Genomic DNA, 20592 nt, shown 5'->3' with positions numbered 1-20592 from the left:
TATAATGGGCCTTTCACCATCCTGCATAATACCTGACATCTTGCCCGTTATGTCCCTTGTTCTTTCATCCTGGGTCAAGATGTCAGGGACACTGACAACATACCTTAACACATGTTCCCTTTTAATCACTTAGCTGCACCTCTGACCACTTATGAGTTTCTCCTACCATTCAGCACTGTGCAGCACTGTTGACAGCAGCAGTTTTTCTCTCTCTTTTTTTTGCTAAGCCAGGGTTCCGGTAGGACATGACACCTTTACAACTTGCAAAAAAAAAGGAAAAGGCTGGATGTGTGTGTCACATGTAACATGAACACTCACACAAACTGCCATTTCTTGCCTATAAGTATGCATTTTTAATTTAACAAAAATCATAAGCATTAAGTTGGAATGAAAATATATATTTTTGAAAAATCCTCTATTTTTTCATGAACCTACTGGTGACACAATTACAAAGACAGGTGGATTTTGTAGGAGCAGAAATACAGAGTGTTGCATTATGGGGGCATTGCATATGTTTAAACCATAAGCCAGTGGAGTCCAATCTTATCCAAAAAGGGCCAATGCATGTGCAGGGTTTTATTTTATCCCAGCACTAAGACACCTGATTCAAGTAATTAACTAGTCATAAGGGCTTCAATCAAGACCTGGATAAGCAGAATCAGGTGTCTTAGTGCTGGGTTAAAACAACCACACTGGCCCTTTTCGGATAAGACTGGACACCCCTGCCATAATCATTCACTTGCTTTTTACAATCACATGGGGCATAAACATATAGACTTAATCCTAGCCAAATATGTGAACAAATAAATGACTGCCTGATAAAAGTACACACAAGAGTGACCAACAATTTTTGTTCAGGTTTGTCCAATAGATTGTAACTAAATTACTTGCAAATTGCCATTTTTTTATGTCAGAAAAAAGTGTTGGAGATCCAGCTATAACATATCTTTGAGTACATACACTTCCTTCAGTACAACACATTTATGTAAACACACTGTAATCCAATCATGCAAAAAAAAATTTACAGCTGTGCCACCAATTAAAGAAAGATACTATTTATATGGCATAATGGTCAGTACTGACAATAGACACATATTCTATTAGAATGGAGCAGCAGTGTGTCATAATGGTTAGGAAATTGGGCTTCCGATGCTGAGGTTGTAGGTTTGATTGCTAGGTAGGACACTGTCGTTGTATCCTCCAGCACAAAACTTGACCTGCTCTGCTTCAGTAAATACCCTGCTATATAAATGGATTGTATGTAAATAATATAAACTGTATAAGACACACATTAAATCGTCTGCTAAATGCCGAAAATGTAAATGTATTTTTCGCTAACATGTTTCATTGGCATTGTAGTACTCTGACAGTGAGGTATTTTTTCACGTAACATTGGGCTTTCCACAAATAATAGTTTGATTCATCGCATGCATCAGCATAATTCACACGATACACACAATTCTGTTTTGGCAGTAATCAGACTAATATGAATGCAAAGCTTGACAGTCTTAACATTAGGCCCTACCACCAGAAAAATGTGGAAAATACGTTTGTTTGAACTTTCACTGCACTTCTCTGCAAGTTTCACAGAGTACTTCACCCTATTCCATGCCTCCTTATAGCCTTCTAAAATTCAAAATAATAAAATACAATATATTACCGTAAAAAATATATTTTTTTCCTTTTTTCTGAAACTTCTGTTCCACAAACATACCTATGTAAGTTTTCCTCATTCAATCAAATTTACAGACTGTACATTAGCACAGTAGAAAAAATACATCCCAATCCAATAACATAAATGCTCTATGCTTATTTGCATGTACGCATATGTATACAAACACACAAACACATGTATGTGTAGGGGTGGAAGACCCATCAACATCATTTCCTAGAGTTAGAGGACACAAGACGTTAACAAAGTAATCTGTGAGCCTTTCGTGATGGATGGAACCCTAATCTGAAATACCCAGCTGCCTGACTCTTCTCAGAAATAAAGATCCAGAAGAATGATGTCAGTATGTGGTTCAAGCATCTAGCATCCTCTTACGATTTCAGATGCTGCATACTGCAAGTGCAGTCAGAATGCATTTGGCCGGCCATGCTGTCTGGTATTGTGAGCAAAGTATCTGCTTTCCATCAATACTTCTATCACACTTCTATCTTGGGTAAAGACTGTTACTACCCTTACCTACAACAGCCAAGGACACACAAGGCTCTGAGAATACAATTCCAAATGAGTAATAATGAGTAATTTCATTTTGTATGTCTGATTATTGCTTCAGAAAGCCTTAAGGCCCCAACTCTTGGCATATTTAAGATACTATTGTTTTTGTTCTTTTTCACAACTCATTGGCACCTGGATTTTAAATGTTAAAATTATTATACAAACATCTATAATCTGAGGAACCACCGATACTCATTTTTCAGGAGCGGTTCGTTAGTCATTATCCAGCAGTAACAGTTGCATAACAAAGTAATGGTCACACAACAAACTTTTTCAGAGGCAGATATCCTTTCTTAAAATAAAAAAAAGTTGTCCTGGCTACTATCTGTATGACACTGCACAACATACAAAAATCTATTTCAAAATGGCACATGTCAGTACAGACAGATGATCACTGATCTCTCTGGTCTATTTCTCTCTCACCGCAGATATATTTACTTTATCATGGTGCTCTTACAGGGAAATAGAAAATTCAACTTTCTTAGGTCTAAGTTAACGTCCGTTTAAAAAAATTGCACATAAATAGAATGTATAGAGCAAAAAAAATCCCATACAACAGTTTCTGGTTATTAACTGCCGTTTGTCCTCTCCAGGGGTTGTCCTTCCGATTAACCTAACTGATGGTCTTTTATAATGGTAATCAGAATACTACCCACAGAGGTAAAGAGGATTGTGGGACATTTTCACAGAAAATCCCTCCTCACACTCCCAAGCAGGCATGCGTATTACTGCCAGTTAAATGAACAGATGCGTTAAAAAAACAGAACTAATAATGAAATTGTAGCTATATAGATTTCTCTTTTTTAAAATAAGAACTACAGAATGAAAGCTTGTCTCTTATATAATAACCTCTGTAATGTTATGTGTCACACCTAAAATGTCACATAAACAGGCTACTACAGCACAAAAAACAAGTGATATTATTTTTTAAATCATTAATGATACGATAGGCGTTGTCCAGTTTTTCTGTATGTGTTTCCATATTCTATATGCAAATATGGAAAAAAAGCAAGTTTTCACTATGCAGGTAGTGCAACTAACACGTTATGGTATATTCATTCACATCAATAACAAACTCAAGTGATTTAAATTATATTCTAACCAGGTATGGCAAACATGTCCGAAATACAATCTATATTATTTTTAAGTGGTTGTCTTCCTATATGGTCATTTAGGAACATGTTGTGCAAAATGTTATTTTAACACATAGCTAGAACGCAAAGCTCAAGCAGTGTCGTTTATACAAAACTACGTACATAAACATAAAATATCACATGCAAATATTTAACAATCTAAAAAGAAAATTAATGAGAGGATGTAACACAGCCAACTTAGGAGTGGTTCGTGAAGTTGGCGGTTAAATGGAACAAAAAAGAACTAACATCTTCATATGTGTTTCAACTTGCACTGCAACGACAATAACACAAGCATTGTCTCGTGACGATCTCACTTCCATTTCCTTATTATGTAGCTCGAGGCTGTGGAAATGGGGTCTTGCTGGGCTGCGCTCGTCACAGTTTCGTAGAATATAATGAGATACCAATGGAGATGTTTGGTACCGAAGCACAACCGGCCATGCAGTCGACATTTTAAAGAGGTTTATTTGGCGCTAGTCACATTGCGTTACTTGATGCATTCTACTATCTTTGACACAATATGTCCTTTTGTGCATTCTCCAGAGCAAAATAATGCTTTCCATTACACAACGTGGATTATTTATTTTATATTTTATTCTATTTGTTATCATTATGTCACCTAGTGTCGTTAACCTACATGACAAAAGATTGGAGGCTCTCCACTTAAGAACAATCTGTTTAAAATCTGGAATCATAGAAGAACAAAAGTTAGCCTATTTAAATGTCTTCTAACGACAACGGGAAGTATGACACTGCACACATTCATTCAGCCACATCATAAGCTGTTGCAGTTACTGGCTATGTTACAGGTGTTTTACCAGAGAGAACAAATCTTACTGAAAACTTCCGCGCATGAGATGAGTGAACACAGAACGTTTAAATGATCATACAGGGAACTTGAATACACTGCACATGTATGCTGCGTTTATGATGATGAATTAGGAAAACGGAACAAGATACTACCAGCTACACGTGCGCTGGTCTTGCCCCAAAAAAAGTATCTTCTTCCCGGTGAAAGAGAAAGTGATAAGATGACACATAAGGTTATGAGGCTATAGTGCTAATCTAAGTAAAACAGGTGATTATTTATTAAATCATTTCTGACCGTTATTGCAAATATTTAGATAAACTGTTATATTTTGAAGAATATGGCTATCCGAAATTAATAATATACACATTTCTAATTCGGAGAAGAGAACGTTCCTTCATATCAAACCAAACATGCAAAAGCTACGGTATCTCACAAAGAATTCAAAAAAACAATACAACAACAACAAATGGATTTGATATGGACTCAGCTTCGCATCCAAAGTACCCCCGCCACCCCCCCTCCTCAAAACCACAGGGAAGTTATTTACCTCTTCAAAAGCACACACAAGCCAACACTGATAGAAAAGTCACATCGCAACACAGTTCACCCAGAAACATCCGATTATTGAAAAACAAATGACGATCGCTAGTAAACCACCATAGCGCTAGAGAACTCTGCAGCAAAGATATTCGAAGGAAAGTATTCCAAATAGTCAACTTTGCTATCCGTTGTGATGTTTAGCTTTTTATTCCACATCCACCTAATGTAAACGGGTGTTTAAATTGATACAAATAAAGAAAACAACACCGAACTTCGATTTATTTGCTATTTATTTTCAACTACCTTTATCCCAAACGTAGCAAGGACGTTCCCCCTACTTCTATCTCTCTCCGGGTACTGGCATGCTCACCACTTTGATAAATATACAAAAATTGCGTAAAATTCAACAATGCAAGCAAAACTCTCGTAGAATATCAATCAGTCAAGCAAAAGTCCCTGTAAATTAAATGCATTTTGTTTGCAGCTTAAATAAACTGAAACCGTAACATATTTATCGACAAAGCTTCGGGCGAGCAAGCGATCACGTAATTAAAAATTAAATACCCCGATGCTTGTACATGCTCCCACAAAATAGGTAAAAAATAGAAGACACCCGATAACTGAGAAAGCAAACTATTCAACGCATTTAGCGACACACCAACAACAATCTATCGATCGCCGATGTAAACAGTAACAGTTATTACTGATATCTTATTAAAAAAATAAACATGCATACATCAGAAAGTGCAGCCACATTAGGAGGACTTGCAAAAAAAATGAGCAGTTACCCACCAAAAAGTTTCCAGCACCGCACTAGTCAATTTCAGAAGGAACCCCGGTAACATTCCATCCCCGACCCGACGCAAACCTACCGTGGGAGCCCCCACATCACCTTTCCCGGTCTTTCTCTCCTCGATCTGTTGTTTTATTATTTTTTCCAAATTTTTAAAATTATTTTTCTTTTTTCGGGGCCTGAGTGTGTCTCGCTCTCCTCAGGCTGCAGCAGCAGAGTTATGGGGCGCGAGCATTGTGGGAGTGTGACGTCAGTCCACTTTCACAAACTTTTTTACAGGGGTTGGTAAACTTTTTTTTAAGTTCTCGTTGACTGTACATAATAAATATATATTTTAAAAATAATACATTAAACGTGCGAAGTTCGGTCAGAAACTTTATTGAAAAGATTTTGAAGTTGCAACAAATAATTTATCCTAAGCGGACACGCAAATAATACGTGTAGGCTACACATTATTCCTTCTTACGACATGTGAAGCGCAACATTATTTAATTACACTTTAAATCGTGTTTCTGATGGGTTTGAAATAAGTAAGCATTTTTACATACATAGCAATTTTAAATTAATCTTTTTATTTATTTATGTATATATGTATTTTTTTTACAATATTTAATAAAATATCTCGTATAGGCTATTGGCTAAGTTAAGAATCATCAAGCTAGGGCATGTATGCTATTTAGTTTCGTAATTTATTTTCACAATACATGTTACATTAAAGCATATATGCTTGTTTTAGATTTGCGTGTCGTCTGTTTAGTTTATTTTCTCGTGTGCTGGAATAGGCTACTCTCGTTATAAATAAAATTTGAATTTTGAGTTAAAATCTGCAGCATAATGTATATGCGGCTGTCGTTTTATTAGGAGTGCATTCTTATTTCAACGTAAGGACAATAATCATAGGCAGCATTTCAATGTCTTGAGTTTTCTTTTAAAATTTTGTTTTTAACACAATGGTGTTGTAATAAAGTATTTTGAATGGTTTAGCGTTTTGTTATTACAGTCAGATCATTTAATTTATATTAGTATTACGTCAGGTTTATTCCCTTTCTCCAAATCTACAAAATACCTTGGGAAAGAGTGATCACAACAACTGAATATGTTTAGTATAAAGTTAGGTTGAAAACTCGACAGTTTAGCAGTAAACTGACAATAATCCTCACATGTAATCACTTAAACAGAATGCACATAAACCTCAAAAGGGTAATGTGATAACTGCAATTAATTTATTTTGATGACTAAAAGATTAAAAAGGCACAGGCAGCCCCATATTCCCAGAGATGTCATCCGTGCCTCCTGGTGTGGGGAGAGCAGGCGGGACCCACGTGTGGTGTTTTGGTGGTCCCGTTTCACCTTGTGTTTTGGGGCGAAAGAATTACTTCCAGGGCATATCAGTCAGTTTCCTCACAACCCCAACCCCCCTCCTCATTCCCTCCATACGCACTCTCCTCGCGGGTTGATGTGTTTGTGAGTGAGAGAGTGTGAGTTGGGGGTGGGGGAGGTTGGGGTCTTCAATGATCTTTTTGGCTTGCTCTTTGAAAGGGGAGAACACACATTCAAGTTTTGAAAAAAATCAGAAAAATTGTTCAAGTGAAACAAAAGCGTTATTTCTTTATTGCTGGTTATTTTTTGTTAATAGAAACATTTTTTTCGTTTAAACATTTATAATGTTGCAAGTTAAATAACTTGTTTTTCATCAAGACTGATAACTATCAAGCGGTGTACAATTAATCTATTTTGCTTGGAGACAAAACGCGGAGTAAGTAGGCTACACATCTATATAATACATGAAACATGAGCCTTTATGTATATGCAACTTCTTGAAACGTAAATCTTTTCAAAAATGTCTTAAATGCCAATTGGTTCTTTTATTTTATTTTTTATTTGCAAGTATCTATATGTTTATTTGGTCATTTTACCAGCTTACATGTCATGCTAATAATACAATAATAAAAATGTCTACTTAGTCTTGGAAACCTGCAAAGTCATTCCTGTTTAACTAATGACGTTACAGTTTTATCCAGCTGGCAAATATGCGTGTTCATTTTTGGAAAATAGAAGTGTGTTCCTACTAAGGTGTGTTCTCTAATATATACATACAAATCACTATTTGTGCTTTTGTTAACTTTTTGTTTTGGGTGTAGGAAATGTTAATTTCTAGCATTATTGCAATACTTATTATTGTCCTTCGATTAGTTCCTAGAGTAGGATTCTCATTAATGAAATGTGTTTAAAAAAATACAATAAAAAAAACTCATCTTTGTGTTTGCACGGATGTATCATGTTTGGAGAGAGAGAGAAAAAAACATTTGAATTATCTGAACAAATTTACTTAGATATTTGCATGTTTTACATGTTTTGTCATTTTATCACAAATGTCTTTAATACATTCACGTGTTTTGCAAACACATTTAACTGGTTTTGAGAAGTAATCTGCAAGTCATCTGATATATTTTTATCAGTCAAAATACAACCAAAAGCACATTCTATTTATGATTCCAGTAGACACTCTTTTTCTCTCTGAATGATCTTATTATAATCTCATAATCACTTAGATCATCTCTTGCTGCATTGAGACAACATAGCATGAAGGTTATTTTTCATCCCCCTGTGAGCAAAACTTAATTACGAGTAATTATCCAGGAGGACTGGACCAATATCCTTATCAGTGATGCTTCCAATCTGGAGAAAATGTATTTGTCCAAATGTTTGTTTGCTTTACAGCCAATTTTATATTTGTAAAATATAATTCTCATTGTGGAATTTCAACCTTGCAAATGTCCTTTGAATCTGGACCTGATTAAACCCCCGTGAAACATTAATAAAGATTGACATTCTTACTGTAATGATTGTCACTTTTAACACAATTATTAGGTCAGTTTGAGCAAAATCTAAATGTAGACATGTTACAAGTATTTTTTTATAACAGAATGAGGAACAAAACACTTTTTAAAAAAACATATATTTTTGTCATTTTATTCTTTTCAGTAGTTATAACTGGCATTTAGTCATGGACTAGCCACACAAATCTCTGGAATGATAAACAAAAAGAATGAAACATTTGATATGTACGATATGTTCTGACTTAATTGCTTAAAAATTGCTTAAGACTTACTTTTTACTTGTTATTTCAAACTTCAAGCATGTGTTCTGTAGTAAATTGCATATGTACAATTCCAAATGAAGATATTTGTTGGTTCTTGCTGAGAGTGCTGTCAGGTATCATATGCCATGATTTTCCATCCTGTCACAAATGTTTCTTCTCCAGGTAATGTCATGGAAACATTTGAGATACTCATAACTTTTACAAGTTAGAAACAAAATCTGACACAATAATAATAATAACAATGATTTAAGTTGAACACGTTACTAAAATGTCTTATTTTAACAGTTTGAAAAATTACATAAGAAGAAGATATTATATAAAAACAAAACAATACATTTGTTATGAATGGTTTGTCAACATTCCAAAACGTCTTTTAATTATACAGTTAGTATCTTTTGAATATTCTTATTTTACACCACATTGTCAAGTACCAAAATACCATCAAATGTTGTGTATACCAAACATTTTGTATATAAAAGACTGCTTTATCTTAATTTTCATTGAGAAAGCAATGCAGACCAAATAGGAATAGGGTAACAAAATGAGAAGATGTGAAAATGACATTGCCCCTCATAATTCCCATCTTCTTTCATGTTTGTTTATTTTCAGAACTTCGTGGTTTGACTTCTTTCAGAATGATAGTGATAATGTGGTATTCTGACATTTTGGTTTTAGATTGATTTTACACTACCCTGAAATGCTTTGCAGCACCACAGAAACCCGGTGACACTTCCCCACCTCCTTCTTAACTTGCTTTTCAAACATTATGAATAGAAAAAGAATTGGTTCCAAAAGTGAACATTCTACTGCACTACACAGTGAAAAGTTCAGTGTTAAATCAACTCTTAAAGAGTACATATGGTCCCTATTTGACTCATATGTACGCTGATGGAGTTGAATCAACACTGGACATTTTACTGTGTGCCCGCTCTGAAAATTAGGCTTGATTATCTTGGAAGGTGGCAAACCCAATATTGACAGAAAAAATTAGAAACACTCTAATAAACTGACAGGGATTATGCAGAGGACCATCTGCATATGTTTATACGTAGCTAGCAGTCTAATCCCAAACATTTTCTGGTGTCATCCAAATTTGGCTCTGCTGGACTCTATGTCCATTTCATCCAACTGGCCTGGGAAACAGATTCCATTTGATGTGTTGTCTTTAAGAAGATGGTGATTTAGGTTACTAGGATGGTGATAAACCGGTTATGTGAAAAAAGAGAGAGAGAAACTGAGAGACTCATCGCATAAAATTCTTGTACTGCACTTCTTTAAAAAGAAGAGCAAGATTTGGATTTTACCATACTGAAGTAGTCATTCATTACCCCTGTTCTCTTCATTGTTTGGTTATTTGTTGAGTGTGTGTGTGTGTGTGGGGGGGGGGGGGGGGGGGACGTGTGTGCATTTGTCCGTGTCTGTACATGCACACTGTAAGTAATATTTCATTTGTTTCTAAAAACTGAACAAAATGCTTTCGCAAGAGTCCAAGGATCAATGCATCTACCTGATGATCTTCACTTTCTAACAAAATACCTTGTCCTGTTCATGTCTGTTGCCTTCCCATACTATCAATTTATTTGATGATATTGTACTCTTAAAGTCAATGTACTTTATAACTATATACATTATGCCTCAAGATCTACTCGCATCATCCTTATTGATGACATAATTACCAAGGACCAACACTTTTTCTCACTCATGTATTTTCCTTCTTTCACTCTTTTCTTTGCTCTGTTTGTCACTGAACTTGCTCTGTTTGTCACTGTGTGTGTGTGTGTGTGTGTGTGTGTAAATTGGGAGAAGGCATTTAAGTCACTGTGCATATACAGATAGATCAAAAACATTGGGCGTAATGGACAGCCATTCAAAGTGCATACATATATCTGATAGGCAAATTAGTCCCTAACAGTACATCAAGAAGGGTTTGGGCACAGAATGAGTAGAAGCCCATGCTAAAAGCCTTCTTTGCCTCGTTCAGTCAGTACATGTGTAGCCTGGAAGAACACTGGCACACTTTCCCTGACTAATATTCCTAACTAATTTAAAGGGATGAACTCATAAGCATTTGTACAGCACTAATGTTGTAGATAGAAGATGCACATAAGGGTGTGTGGAGGGTGAGACCAAGATGAGAGTGTGAAGGTGCATAGGATGGGCGGGGAAGAGAGAAGTTAGTGAAAGGAATAAGGAAAGAGAGGTAGTGTTGGTAATGTGTGTATCATATGTGCGTCAGTCAGTGCAGTGTCTGTTGTCAGCTGATAAGGCCAATGGGCGGACCGGCGGTTGCCATGCAGACCGGGGGGGGGGGGGGGGGCATACATGTGCTCATGTGTTGTCTGACTGTGTCCCCCTGTGACCGTAGGCCAGTAGGTTTAGGCTAAATCTACTGATGAAATGTCTTTTAGAAATCATTTCAAGTAGTTCCTTCTTTGGTTATCATGATCACAAATAAAAAATACAAAGAAATTGCAGAAAAAGTGAAGTAACATCTAACTTATGGTACAGACAATAATTAACATTCACTTGTAATGCTTTGTGCTTTCATGCTTTTGAGTGCTTGTTTCTTCCAGCTGTTTGAGGTGATTGGGTAGGGAAAGATAGCAATGATGGGAAGACTGTAAATAAAAACCAAAATAAAAATGTCTATGAACCAATTAAAAGGATGGCTTCTTAAAAGAGCTTAGAACTTTTTTTTATCTCTCAAGTGAAAGGATTAACAGTCCGCTATGTCTACAGCCTGGTAGCAATTGACCAGGAATCAGCAGACCCAATTCTAGCAAGAGTTAACGTACTTCATAAAGTATTCCATATGGCTGTAGCTAAGTGAACTTGATCACAGGGAAGGCAGGCTGAAGAGAGGAAAATAACCTGACTGGGGGTTGGGTTCTGGGGGGGTCTACCTACCAGGGTGATGTATGTTTTCATGAGTCTGCTTCCAGTTAACGTTGAGTGGAATGGTGTGTCAGTTTGATCTCGGTCTTCTGTTCTTCTATGCAAATGATTTCTGTTGTGAAACAGCTCTGCAGTTCATTTGCATGCAATTTAGTTCATATTTTCTCCCATTCACTGTGCCTCTGATCAACCTTATCATAGTCATAGCACAGCACAATGATAATTACTGTAATAAATACTAATCAAGTTATTTTCGCAACAGTGAGGTTAAATAAGGCACCACAGACATCTGTATAACTCCCTGTTGAACTAACGCCACGACATGTGCTTATACAGGCGTGCACACATGCATGAATACACACATGCAGGTCTTGATTCAAACAAACAGCGAATGTCCCTTTTTGTTCAAAAACAAATATAGAAGAATTATGCTTTGTTGATAGTCACACATTAGTTAGACAGTATGTGTTTGATATTCACTGAACATGTGTAAGACTGTGTTTAGGATGTCTTAAATGATTTACAAGTTAAGTTCAGTTCTTTTAAGATTAAATTGAGACAGTAATCTTATATTAATTGTATTGTTGTTCCTATGATAAAAGCATAATTTCAGTCTAAGTTATCATTACATTGTTACTCTTTTATTAGTAACCAATTAAGGTTAAATATCAGTTCAGGGCATACCTAGGACTGAAACTCTCAGCTTAAACCTGCTGACCACAAATACACTTCTGGAGCCATTATTCTTCCTCTCTCTCTTTCTCTCTCTCAGCCCAGAGTTAAAAACAGGTGTCTAGATGCAAATAATTTAGTAACTACAATCAGGAATGACTAAACAGTTTTTGTTAGGATGAGGCTAAAAGATTCAATGGTTAAATCATATTTTAGACCTTCATTTTAAATAAAAAAGTTTGAGTGTGGATCTTTCCTGACTGTAGTGACTATTCTTGTCCCCACTTCAGCCCATTTCCAGCCTCACTCTTTTCCTGGTAGTGACCCACTGCACATGTGCAGATCACCAGCTTCTCATCACCCACCAGCACTGAGCCTGCAAATAAAAGCTAGGGTCTGGGTGGAGGTGGGGATAGTGAGGGCACATTGCACACACATGTGCCTTTAATGACGGATTTAATAGCAGTGCTTTGGATTGACTGTTAGCCTCACTTAATTTAGCTCCTCTCATTATAATAACATTTGTTAGCTCCATCTGAGCTCAAGAAACTAAATAAACCAAAACTCACATTTTATTCTTATTCAGTTGTGTTGTTAGCATTGTCTCTATTGAAGAATATAATACTTAAAGTTAGATATGACAACTTGGTTGCATTAGCTTGCTCTAGCAATAAACTAAACGTTGTGCAATACATACACTGTGCCCACTTGCTTTGCTTTTGCAATACCCAAAAGCATCACAATGTTAAGGAATATTGTATTAAACAAAGTTATTTGTTCTTTAATGCGAATCTGTATATATTTTTTTTTTTATATACTTATTCTAGACATGATTCCGTGGATGAATAAAGACCAAATCTATGCTTCAATAAACTAACTGAATCAGTGTATTAATTAGTCAATATCACCTGTAGGCCAACATGGTAAGCGCCATACAATATTGTAATTATGCGCCAACATTCTGCAATATAATTTTTCAATATTGCCTTCCTGTAGTCGAGTGGTTTACTGCGAACATGTGTCATCAATTCAGACCAATTAACGCACACACGAATTACTTCTGCGCAAATAATAGGTTTTAAAGACTAAACGAATCACAGCTTTCTTTGGTTAGCAATTAGTGTTTCATCAAGAATGATTGCACAGTAGGCTATTTTCAATTCTGTACTGAAAAAAAGTTATCACCCTCCTCTACCTACAACGCGCATAAGAGTCCAAAATCAACGGTCGCAGATGGTGAGGTTTACCAGCTCCAGCGTATGTTGAAAAAAACACACTTAGATGACGACATATGCTCTAAAGAGACAACAGTAGTATAAATAGCTATTGAAAATGAGTCTCCACTTACACAGTTCTGCAGCTATTAGTTGCAGACTATTGCTTAGACTCCACGAAAAATGGAAACAATTATAAAGGAATAAATTACTGAAATATAATTTGACTGTATGAACAGTAAGCTATTCACTATTTCATATCATTTTAAGTTACTGCAATGCGTGTTTATTTTCTAGCCACCGTAGAAAAGGTGTCTGTGTCTGTGTGTGTGTATGTGTGCGTGAATAGGATCAGTAGGATTCCTTCACAGCATTGCATGAGTTAAGTTTCGAGAGTGGACCAAATGCATTGTGGGCTATTGGATGAATTGTAATGGCGGCGAAAACGAAGGGCTTGAATCTTTTCTTGCTTTTTTGGTTACATTTGTTGCTTGCGCCTTCGTTATTATTTTGCAATGCAGTAAAGCTAGTGTGGGATGAAAATGGATACATATTGTATTGTCCTTGCATGGGTAACGTAGCGACATTTTTGTTTATTGTGACAAGGTATCTTATAGTATACATATTGCGTTTCGCCTTTTAGCATGCTAAAATTGTACTTTTCCCACTTCGTTTTACTCGTGTACGCTGTTGCATATCTAGCTATTTGGCTAATAATTCTTCTAGTTTCTATTTTTCTTTGTCGTAGCTGGTACAGAACAAAAGTCTCTGCGCATCCTCTAGTCAAAGTGTATTTTCTATAACAACATGTTCTGATTATTCCGCTGCCATTTTGCGATTTCCTTTCATTTTTTAGGTCGATTTGGGAACCAGGCAGATCACTTCTTGGGATCATTAGCCTTTGCAAAAATGCTGAATCGAACACTTGCAGTTCCTCCCTGGATCGTTTACCGACATCATGCGCCCCCCTATACAAATGTAAGCATGCCACTATTTGCAGTAACTGCTGTATTACTCTCAGTATTACTGTCTTCGCCTGTTCTCCAGTGTGAAAATTCAGGAATGAAACAAGATTAGCTTCCATCTCTTTTGCATTATTTTTCTGCTCATGGAGCACAACACCGATCTAGTTAATATGCAGGTATCGTTTGCCCACACCCCTTGAGGTGTATAATAGGAGCTTTTTAAGAGATTATATATTAAATAAATACATTCCACCATATGATCCAGACTTAGATTGTCTGCCCTGGCTTTGTATGCATATGTAATACATATGCGCTGCAGTCAATTGGATATCTAATGTAGCCCGCAAATTGTGTGTTTTCCTATACTGCATGTCATGAGGACCCCTGGTCTCTTTGTCTGATTTACTGTAGTATTTTCATACAGAAATCTGAGGAATGTTATTTGGCGAACAGTACTTAAAACACAAAAGATACACATGTCTCAGTTCCATTTTCCCCCCCAATGCAGATGCATGTTCCCTACAGGGAGTTCTTTCAGTTGGAGGCTTTGGCGCAGTACCACCGGGTCGTGAGTCTGGAAGACTTCATGGAACAACTAGCCCACACTCACTGGCCTCAGGGAGTCAGGGTGGCCTACTGCTTTGAGACAGCTGCCCATCGCAGTGCTGACAAGAAGACCTGTCCCATGAAGGTGAGGGGCGTACTGGGGTGTATCTGGAACAGGAGAAACAAGAATCACAATCATTACTGCAGCAACAACTCTGACCTGGTTGAGTGGTGAAGGTCAAATGAGGGCTGTTTATATGCTAGTGATCTATGAGTAAATAGTTGGTTACATTTGATTTATCAATATTTAAATCTTATACATAATGATCTTGGCTGAATGTGAATTGAGACATTTCTCTCCTGCATTGTAGCTCCTTTGAAAAAGGCTTTGCTGAATGGTCTGGCTCTGTGCTGGTATTTTATTAATAGTCAAAACATAAGCGATTGCAGATTATAGATTTTGTGTGCTCATTGCTTTCTTGTTGATATTAACACCTGCATTTCACCCATCTGAACTCTTTCAGCATACTTGGAAAAAAAATTAAAATGCTGTCAATTTTAGTTGGCACCTTGCAACTGCAGTGTGTCACATGCTATCCCAATAACCACCCTCATATCTGATTACTTGCCCTTACAGATTTTTAGTAATGTCAATTGCTCGGTTGTTTTCAGGATGGAAATCCTTTTGGTCCATTTTGGGACCACTTTGGTGTGGAGTTTGACAGGTCTGTGCTTTTTGGGAGCATATCTTTCAGTGCCTACTATCAGCCACACTGGATAAAGAAGTAAGTGTGCTTCATGCGATGAGAAATAACATCCCTCAGCTTATGTGAAAATCTGGTGTCTGTTCTCATTTTGACATTGACTCTGGTTATCAGGTACCCTGTTTATTATAATATCTAATGTTAAATTTATAGACCCTTGGACCATATATGGAGATAAATATTTGAATTCTCTAATTAATTGTAAACAAACTTTGTGTGCACAATTGGCACAACTAACCAAAATTAAAGGTTAAATAGGTAAATAAATACATAAATGGGTAGGCAATTGCAGGTCACTAGGCATATACATGTCACACCTGCTAATGCTAATGTTCTAGACCTGAGTATACCACTGTGCATAGCATGATTAAAATCATATTGTACTTAAGACTGAATTAGTGTATCACATATTGGGATTGCAGGTATGTCATTCACCCAGTTAAGACTTGGCAGGAGATGCTCCATACCTATACAGTACAAAGAGTTTGGCTCTTTTCAGGGTTTCCTACAGAAATAACCACAGTGACCAAGAATATTCATTTCTCTACCTTTTGACATCTTGGAAATATGCTATATTAAGATACAACTTATGTCCACGCAAAGCACCAAACTTTGGTTACTTTGCATCTTCCTCCTCTTTCTTTTCCCTCCGATTTTGTCATCACAAATGCTCTAGTTCCACAATCAATAATTTGTCATAATCAATAATCTGATCAATGCAGTTCAATCAAAGTAGCCAGTTGCAGGGTGCTCTGCTATACAGGAAAAATTGACATATAAGGAAGTGCACATGATGTTATTTCAGCCAGTGGAATACATTTTTATCAACTTTGTGGTCGCCATCTTTGTTTTGTGTAGAAGCTTGCTTGCTTGCTAGCTAATAATTGCCAAAAACCTCCTCCCTCTGCCCTTAGGTTTCCCCCCTCAGAGCACCCTGTCCTGGCTCTTCCAGGGGCCCCAGCCCAGTTTCCTGTGCTGGAGGAGCATGTTGGCCTGCAGCAGTACGTGGTGTGGGCAGAAGGGATAGTGCAGCAGGGGGAGCAGCACATCCAGGATCTATTGATCAGGCCCTACTTGGGCATCCACCTGAGGATCGGTTCTGACTGGGTGAGCCCTGAAAGTATGAGGTGTATTGAAAAGAACGTCAGTTAGGCCGACTGGGGAAAGGAGGGCTTGGTTTTTACAGAATGTTTCACAGCAGTTACTAAGATATCCACTTAGTCTGTTGGTGTAATACTTGCTGAAGTTGGAAAGAACATTGCTCAGCCAACCAAAATGGAGCACAGCTCCAAATGCTCCAGTAGTAAAGAGTTGATGAGAGATTGCCTGGGGCTTCTTAAAAATTGATTTCTAATTTGCACCTAGAGGTTGGGCATGTCCGAGTCTTGGGGAAAAAGTTGTTCAAGCGTGGCATTGTAAAAGCTCTGTTGTTATTGGGGAAACTGGGCCCTGCACATTGTGATGGAAGGATGATGGAATGGAAGGCATTCTGACAATGGAAAAAATGTGTGCTTATCTTATTTTGGCATATATTATATATACTTCTTATTTTTTAAGATTATTATTCTTATGTTTTCTTCTCACACCTTGGCTCTGATTTCTGTTTTCTGTTTGAAGTTGTTAATTCAGTGAAAAATAAGCTATATGTATGATGTATTTTCAGCAAAAAAGTGTATGCTTTCTTTTTCTCTTGCTTGGTAGTTCTGGTCCTGTTTTCTGAAATGCCTGCTTACCTTCTCCTATCAGCAAAACGCGTGTAAGCTGCTGCAGAATGGGGAGACGGGGCCTCACTTCATGGCATCTCCCCAGTGCGTGGGTTACAACCGTCAGAACGCCCTGCCCCTCACAATGACAATGTGCCTGCCAGATCTGGCGGAGATCCGCCGCGCGGTTAAGCTCTGGGTCAAGAAGACCAAAGCCCGCTCTGTCTACATCGCCACCGATTCTCAGTCCCACAGTGGTGAAATCCAGAAGCTCTTCAATGGCAATGTGAGCTGTCTCTCTTCATTAGCATTTTAGAATATTAAATACAGTATTCTGTATTTTTAAATTCAAAAAGTCTAGATAACTTTGGTCATGTTGTTTAGTTTATAGTTTTTTAGCCGTCTTGTTGCTAAAACACCCTTGGTATTTTAGCTAATTTAATTCACCCTATTTCTATTTTAGCATTCAGTGAGAATGCAGCGTGTTCATGGAAGTATATTAATGGCTTACTTCAACTTAAATGGCTGCAGACTGCTGTTTTTCTCCTATGACATTCTTGGGTATGATCAGATGTCAGGGAATTGAGAGCATGTCGTTTAGGTTGCAGCCATATGAAGTAAGGTGTAATTCTTGCTCAACATTTAGACTATGAATACTGTCAAACTGAGTGCCCTTGTCTTTTCTCGTCTGCACAGGTGAAAGTAGTTAGCCTACAGCCAGATACAGCGCAAGTTGACCTGTACATTCTGGGCCAATCGGACCATTTCATTGGGAACTGTGCTTCCTCCTTTTCCGCTTTCGTGAAGAGAGAACGCGATGTCCGTGGCCGACCCTCGTCATTCTTTGGCATGGACTACCCTGGGAAGAAGAAGGATGAACTTTAAAAGATCTCGTTATGGAGGTCTGAGTTTTAACAGCCGTTGAGGAAAGATGCTGGTCAGTTTGTTTACTGAGACTGAAGTACCTGTAGACTGGATAAAAGAATAGCACTTGTAGACAGGTAGTTTTTTGGCGTTTTATAATGAAAGCACAGGAATATTTTCAAGGTAATTTGGATGCCTGGTGTACTCATCCTTTAAAAGGACAGTCTGTATTACATTATTATTATGAAAGCTCAAAACTAGTGTGCAGAAACATTTTACAGTTTGAGTGTAGATATGCAGCCTGTATGCTTACGCAAACCAGCTGGAATCAAGGGGTTTCTAATTTCCACAATACAGTCTTTGCTATATATATTGCAATTTGCATACCAGTCAAGGTGAAGGGAGCTCAGGTCGCTTCATTAAGTCCCACTGCCCCTGTATAATGTTGCCTGATCTCATGTGCTGTGACTTTTAGAAGGGCCACCCTTCATGTGTATGATATACAGTAAAGGGAACATGGGTGGGGTGGGGTCATAGGGGGGAGCAGGACCCTTCTTTTTTCCAGGAGCTGGAAACTGACACACGTTCATGCGCAGTAACTGATCCTGGCAGATACTAATTATAGGGGTGGTCCTGTCAGTCTTGCTTGCCTGTAACTGGCTGGCTAATGGTGTTTGGTGAAGAATTACTTAACTGGTTAGTCACTGGAGCTCTTCAGCAGGATGAGCTTTTTTCAAGCCCTTTGCCATACTTGCAGGCCAAACATCAAATGACATAAGCTTAAAACCAAAGTGGCTAAACTCTGTGCAACCCTTTTTATGCTGATAATTTCTTTGTCTTTATCTGGATAATGTGGGGGAAAACATTTGCCCTTTTTTGTAATCCAGTTATGATTTCAACCTGGAAAAGGATGGAGATGCTGAGCCCCCTCTTTTGGCTACTGCTTGCATAATGCATATCCAGAGAATAAGACCCAAGACCAAGCTATGTAACTGAAATACATCTGCACTCATGTCTGCTCTAGTTTTAATTGAACCTGTTTCTTCATTATCAAGGAAATTCTTGGGTTTAACAGGCAAAATGCTTCTCGCCATTTTACATAAGTGCAGTTGGGATATAATACCTGGGGCCACAGTAAACATACTCCACTAATTTTGGCCACTGAGCCACTTTTCCCCTCTGATTTACATCGTTGAATAATATTCTGCAACATTTTGCTGGTTTGACTTGCCTCTAATGTATAGGGCTACAACATGCTTTGCTCAGGTTAACAAATGTATTGTGATATAAAGTTGTAAAGACAAGATCGTTGATATCGTGGGCTTGAAGTGGGGGGTGTTTGATTCAAATATTGAATGACATGTCAATGGAACCACAGAGGTGGTTTGTTAATAAACCAAACCCATGGTTGAACATAAGATTTGAGTAAAAACACATTTACATTAATTTTCCTCAGTGCCCTTTGCTTTGTTTTGTGTATTTGTGCGATACCCTACAAATACTACAGTTCAGTGGTGCAATTTACTGAGTGATCTCAAAAGCTCCGTCTGCTTGGTATGTTGAGTTATAACCAAAGTTTAACAAGCTCCAGGTATGTGATTTTTTTCCGTTGGTCTAATATAATTTTTAATATGATGATCATAATCAGGGACCAATCTAAAGTGTTGTCCCCCTTGATACTTGTGTGCATTGTTTCAGACTGTTTTGATGTGTACTCTGACATTTTTGGGTGTTTTCTAGTAATTGTAAAGCAGTATTAATTGTTCATTGTGCTGTTTACATATCATTCCCTTCCACTGCCTGATGCTTTAATGTACCTATTTATATATGGTATATTTTTGACATTATTTGGTGAAATTATAATTGATCGATTACTGCATGTCAGGGTGCCCAGCAAGGGTTGATCCGTTTTAGTATTTTGTGCCAATTTATGTTCTTAATTATTAAATCAGTCATATCTTGATCTGACATTTGTATAAGCACCGACTACAACCTCAAGACTCCTGATGAATCATAAATATTCTACTGTGCTCAAGTACAGTAGTGCACCAGTGTAGTAATTTATGGAACTGTCATAAAACTAAAACTAAGGTAATTGGTTGGAACAAAATCCAAAACGTGGAACTGAGTTGTGCACCCCTGCTGTATATAAGTTATATATATGTGCACCTAGTTTGCGGTCAGAACCAAATCATTTTGAATACTAGAAATAAAAGTTACACTTTTAATAAAATTACTCCTTCCATCGTACCCAACTAATTTATTAATACATTAATGCATAATACATGTACGTGCACATTTTATTTTTAATAGTGCTTGAATGAATCTGCACGGATTAAGTGACGCGCACCGTAGCAGTTTA

General features: G+C 37.4%; 2 protein-coding genes across 7 annotated transcripts in view; one reads left to right on the top strand and one right to left on the bottom strand.

The window, feature by feature from the left end:
• Positions 1–5758, bottom strand: part of plagl2 (pleiomorphic adenoma gene-like 2) — a 34936-nt gene extending 29178 nt beyond the window's left edge. The window contains exon 1 of one of the 2 annotated variants that reach the window (XM_064298103.1): positions 5584–5758. The gene's annotated coding sequence lies outside the window, so the exon portion shown is untranslated. The remainder of the gene's footprint in view (positions 1–5583) is intronic. The other variant, XM_064298102.1, reaches the window with a different exon arrangement.
• A 7498-nt stretch (positions 5759–13256) lies between these two features.
• Positions 13257–19676, top strand: pofut1 (protein O-fucosyltransferase 1). 5 transcript variants are annotated; one of them, XM_064298094.1, is made up of 7 exons: positions 13257–13410; positions 14245–14366; positions 14862–15044; positions 15572–15684; positions 16578–16770; positions 17410–17652; positions 18063–19676. In XM_064298094.1, exons 2-7 carry the CDS (start codon positions 14298–14300, stop codon positions 18249–18251), a joined length of 990 nt encoding a protein of 329 aa, XP_064154164.1. In that variant the 5' UTR covers positions 13257–13410; positions 14245–14297; the 3' UTR covers positions 18252–19676. The 5 variants fall into 5 exon arrangements, with proteins under 5 accessions (XP_064154164.1, XP_064154165.1, XP_064154162.1 ...); XM_064298095.1 differs by having other exon boundaries at positions 13293–13431; XM_064298092.1 differs by lacking the exon at positions 13257–13410 and adding an exon at positions 13472–13626.
• Positions 19677–20592: the final 916 nt, after the last annotated feature.

Source organism: Anguilla rostrata, chromosome 11, assembly GCF_018555375.3.
Source record: "Anguilla rostrata isolate EN2019 chromosome 11, ASM1855537v3, whole genome shotgun sequence".
NCBI classification, from domain to species: Eukaryota; Metazoa; Chordata; class Actinopteri; order Anguilliformes; family Anguillidae; genus Anguilla; species Anguilla rostrata.
The sequence above is the reverse complement of the archived record's forward strand: the minus strand, read 5'-3'. Positions and strand labels throughout refer to the sequence as shown.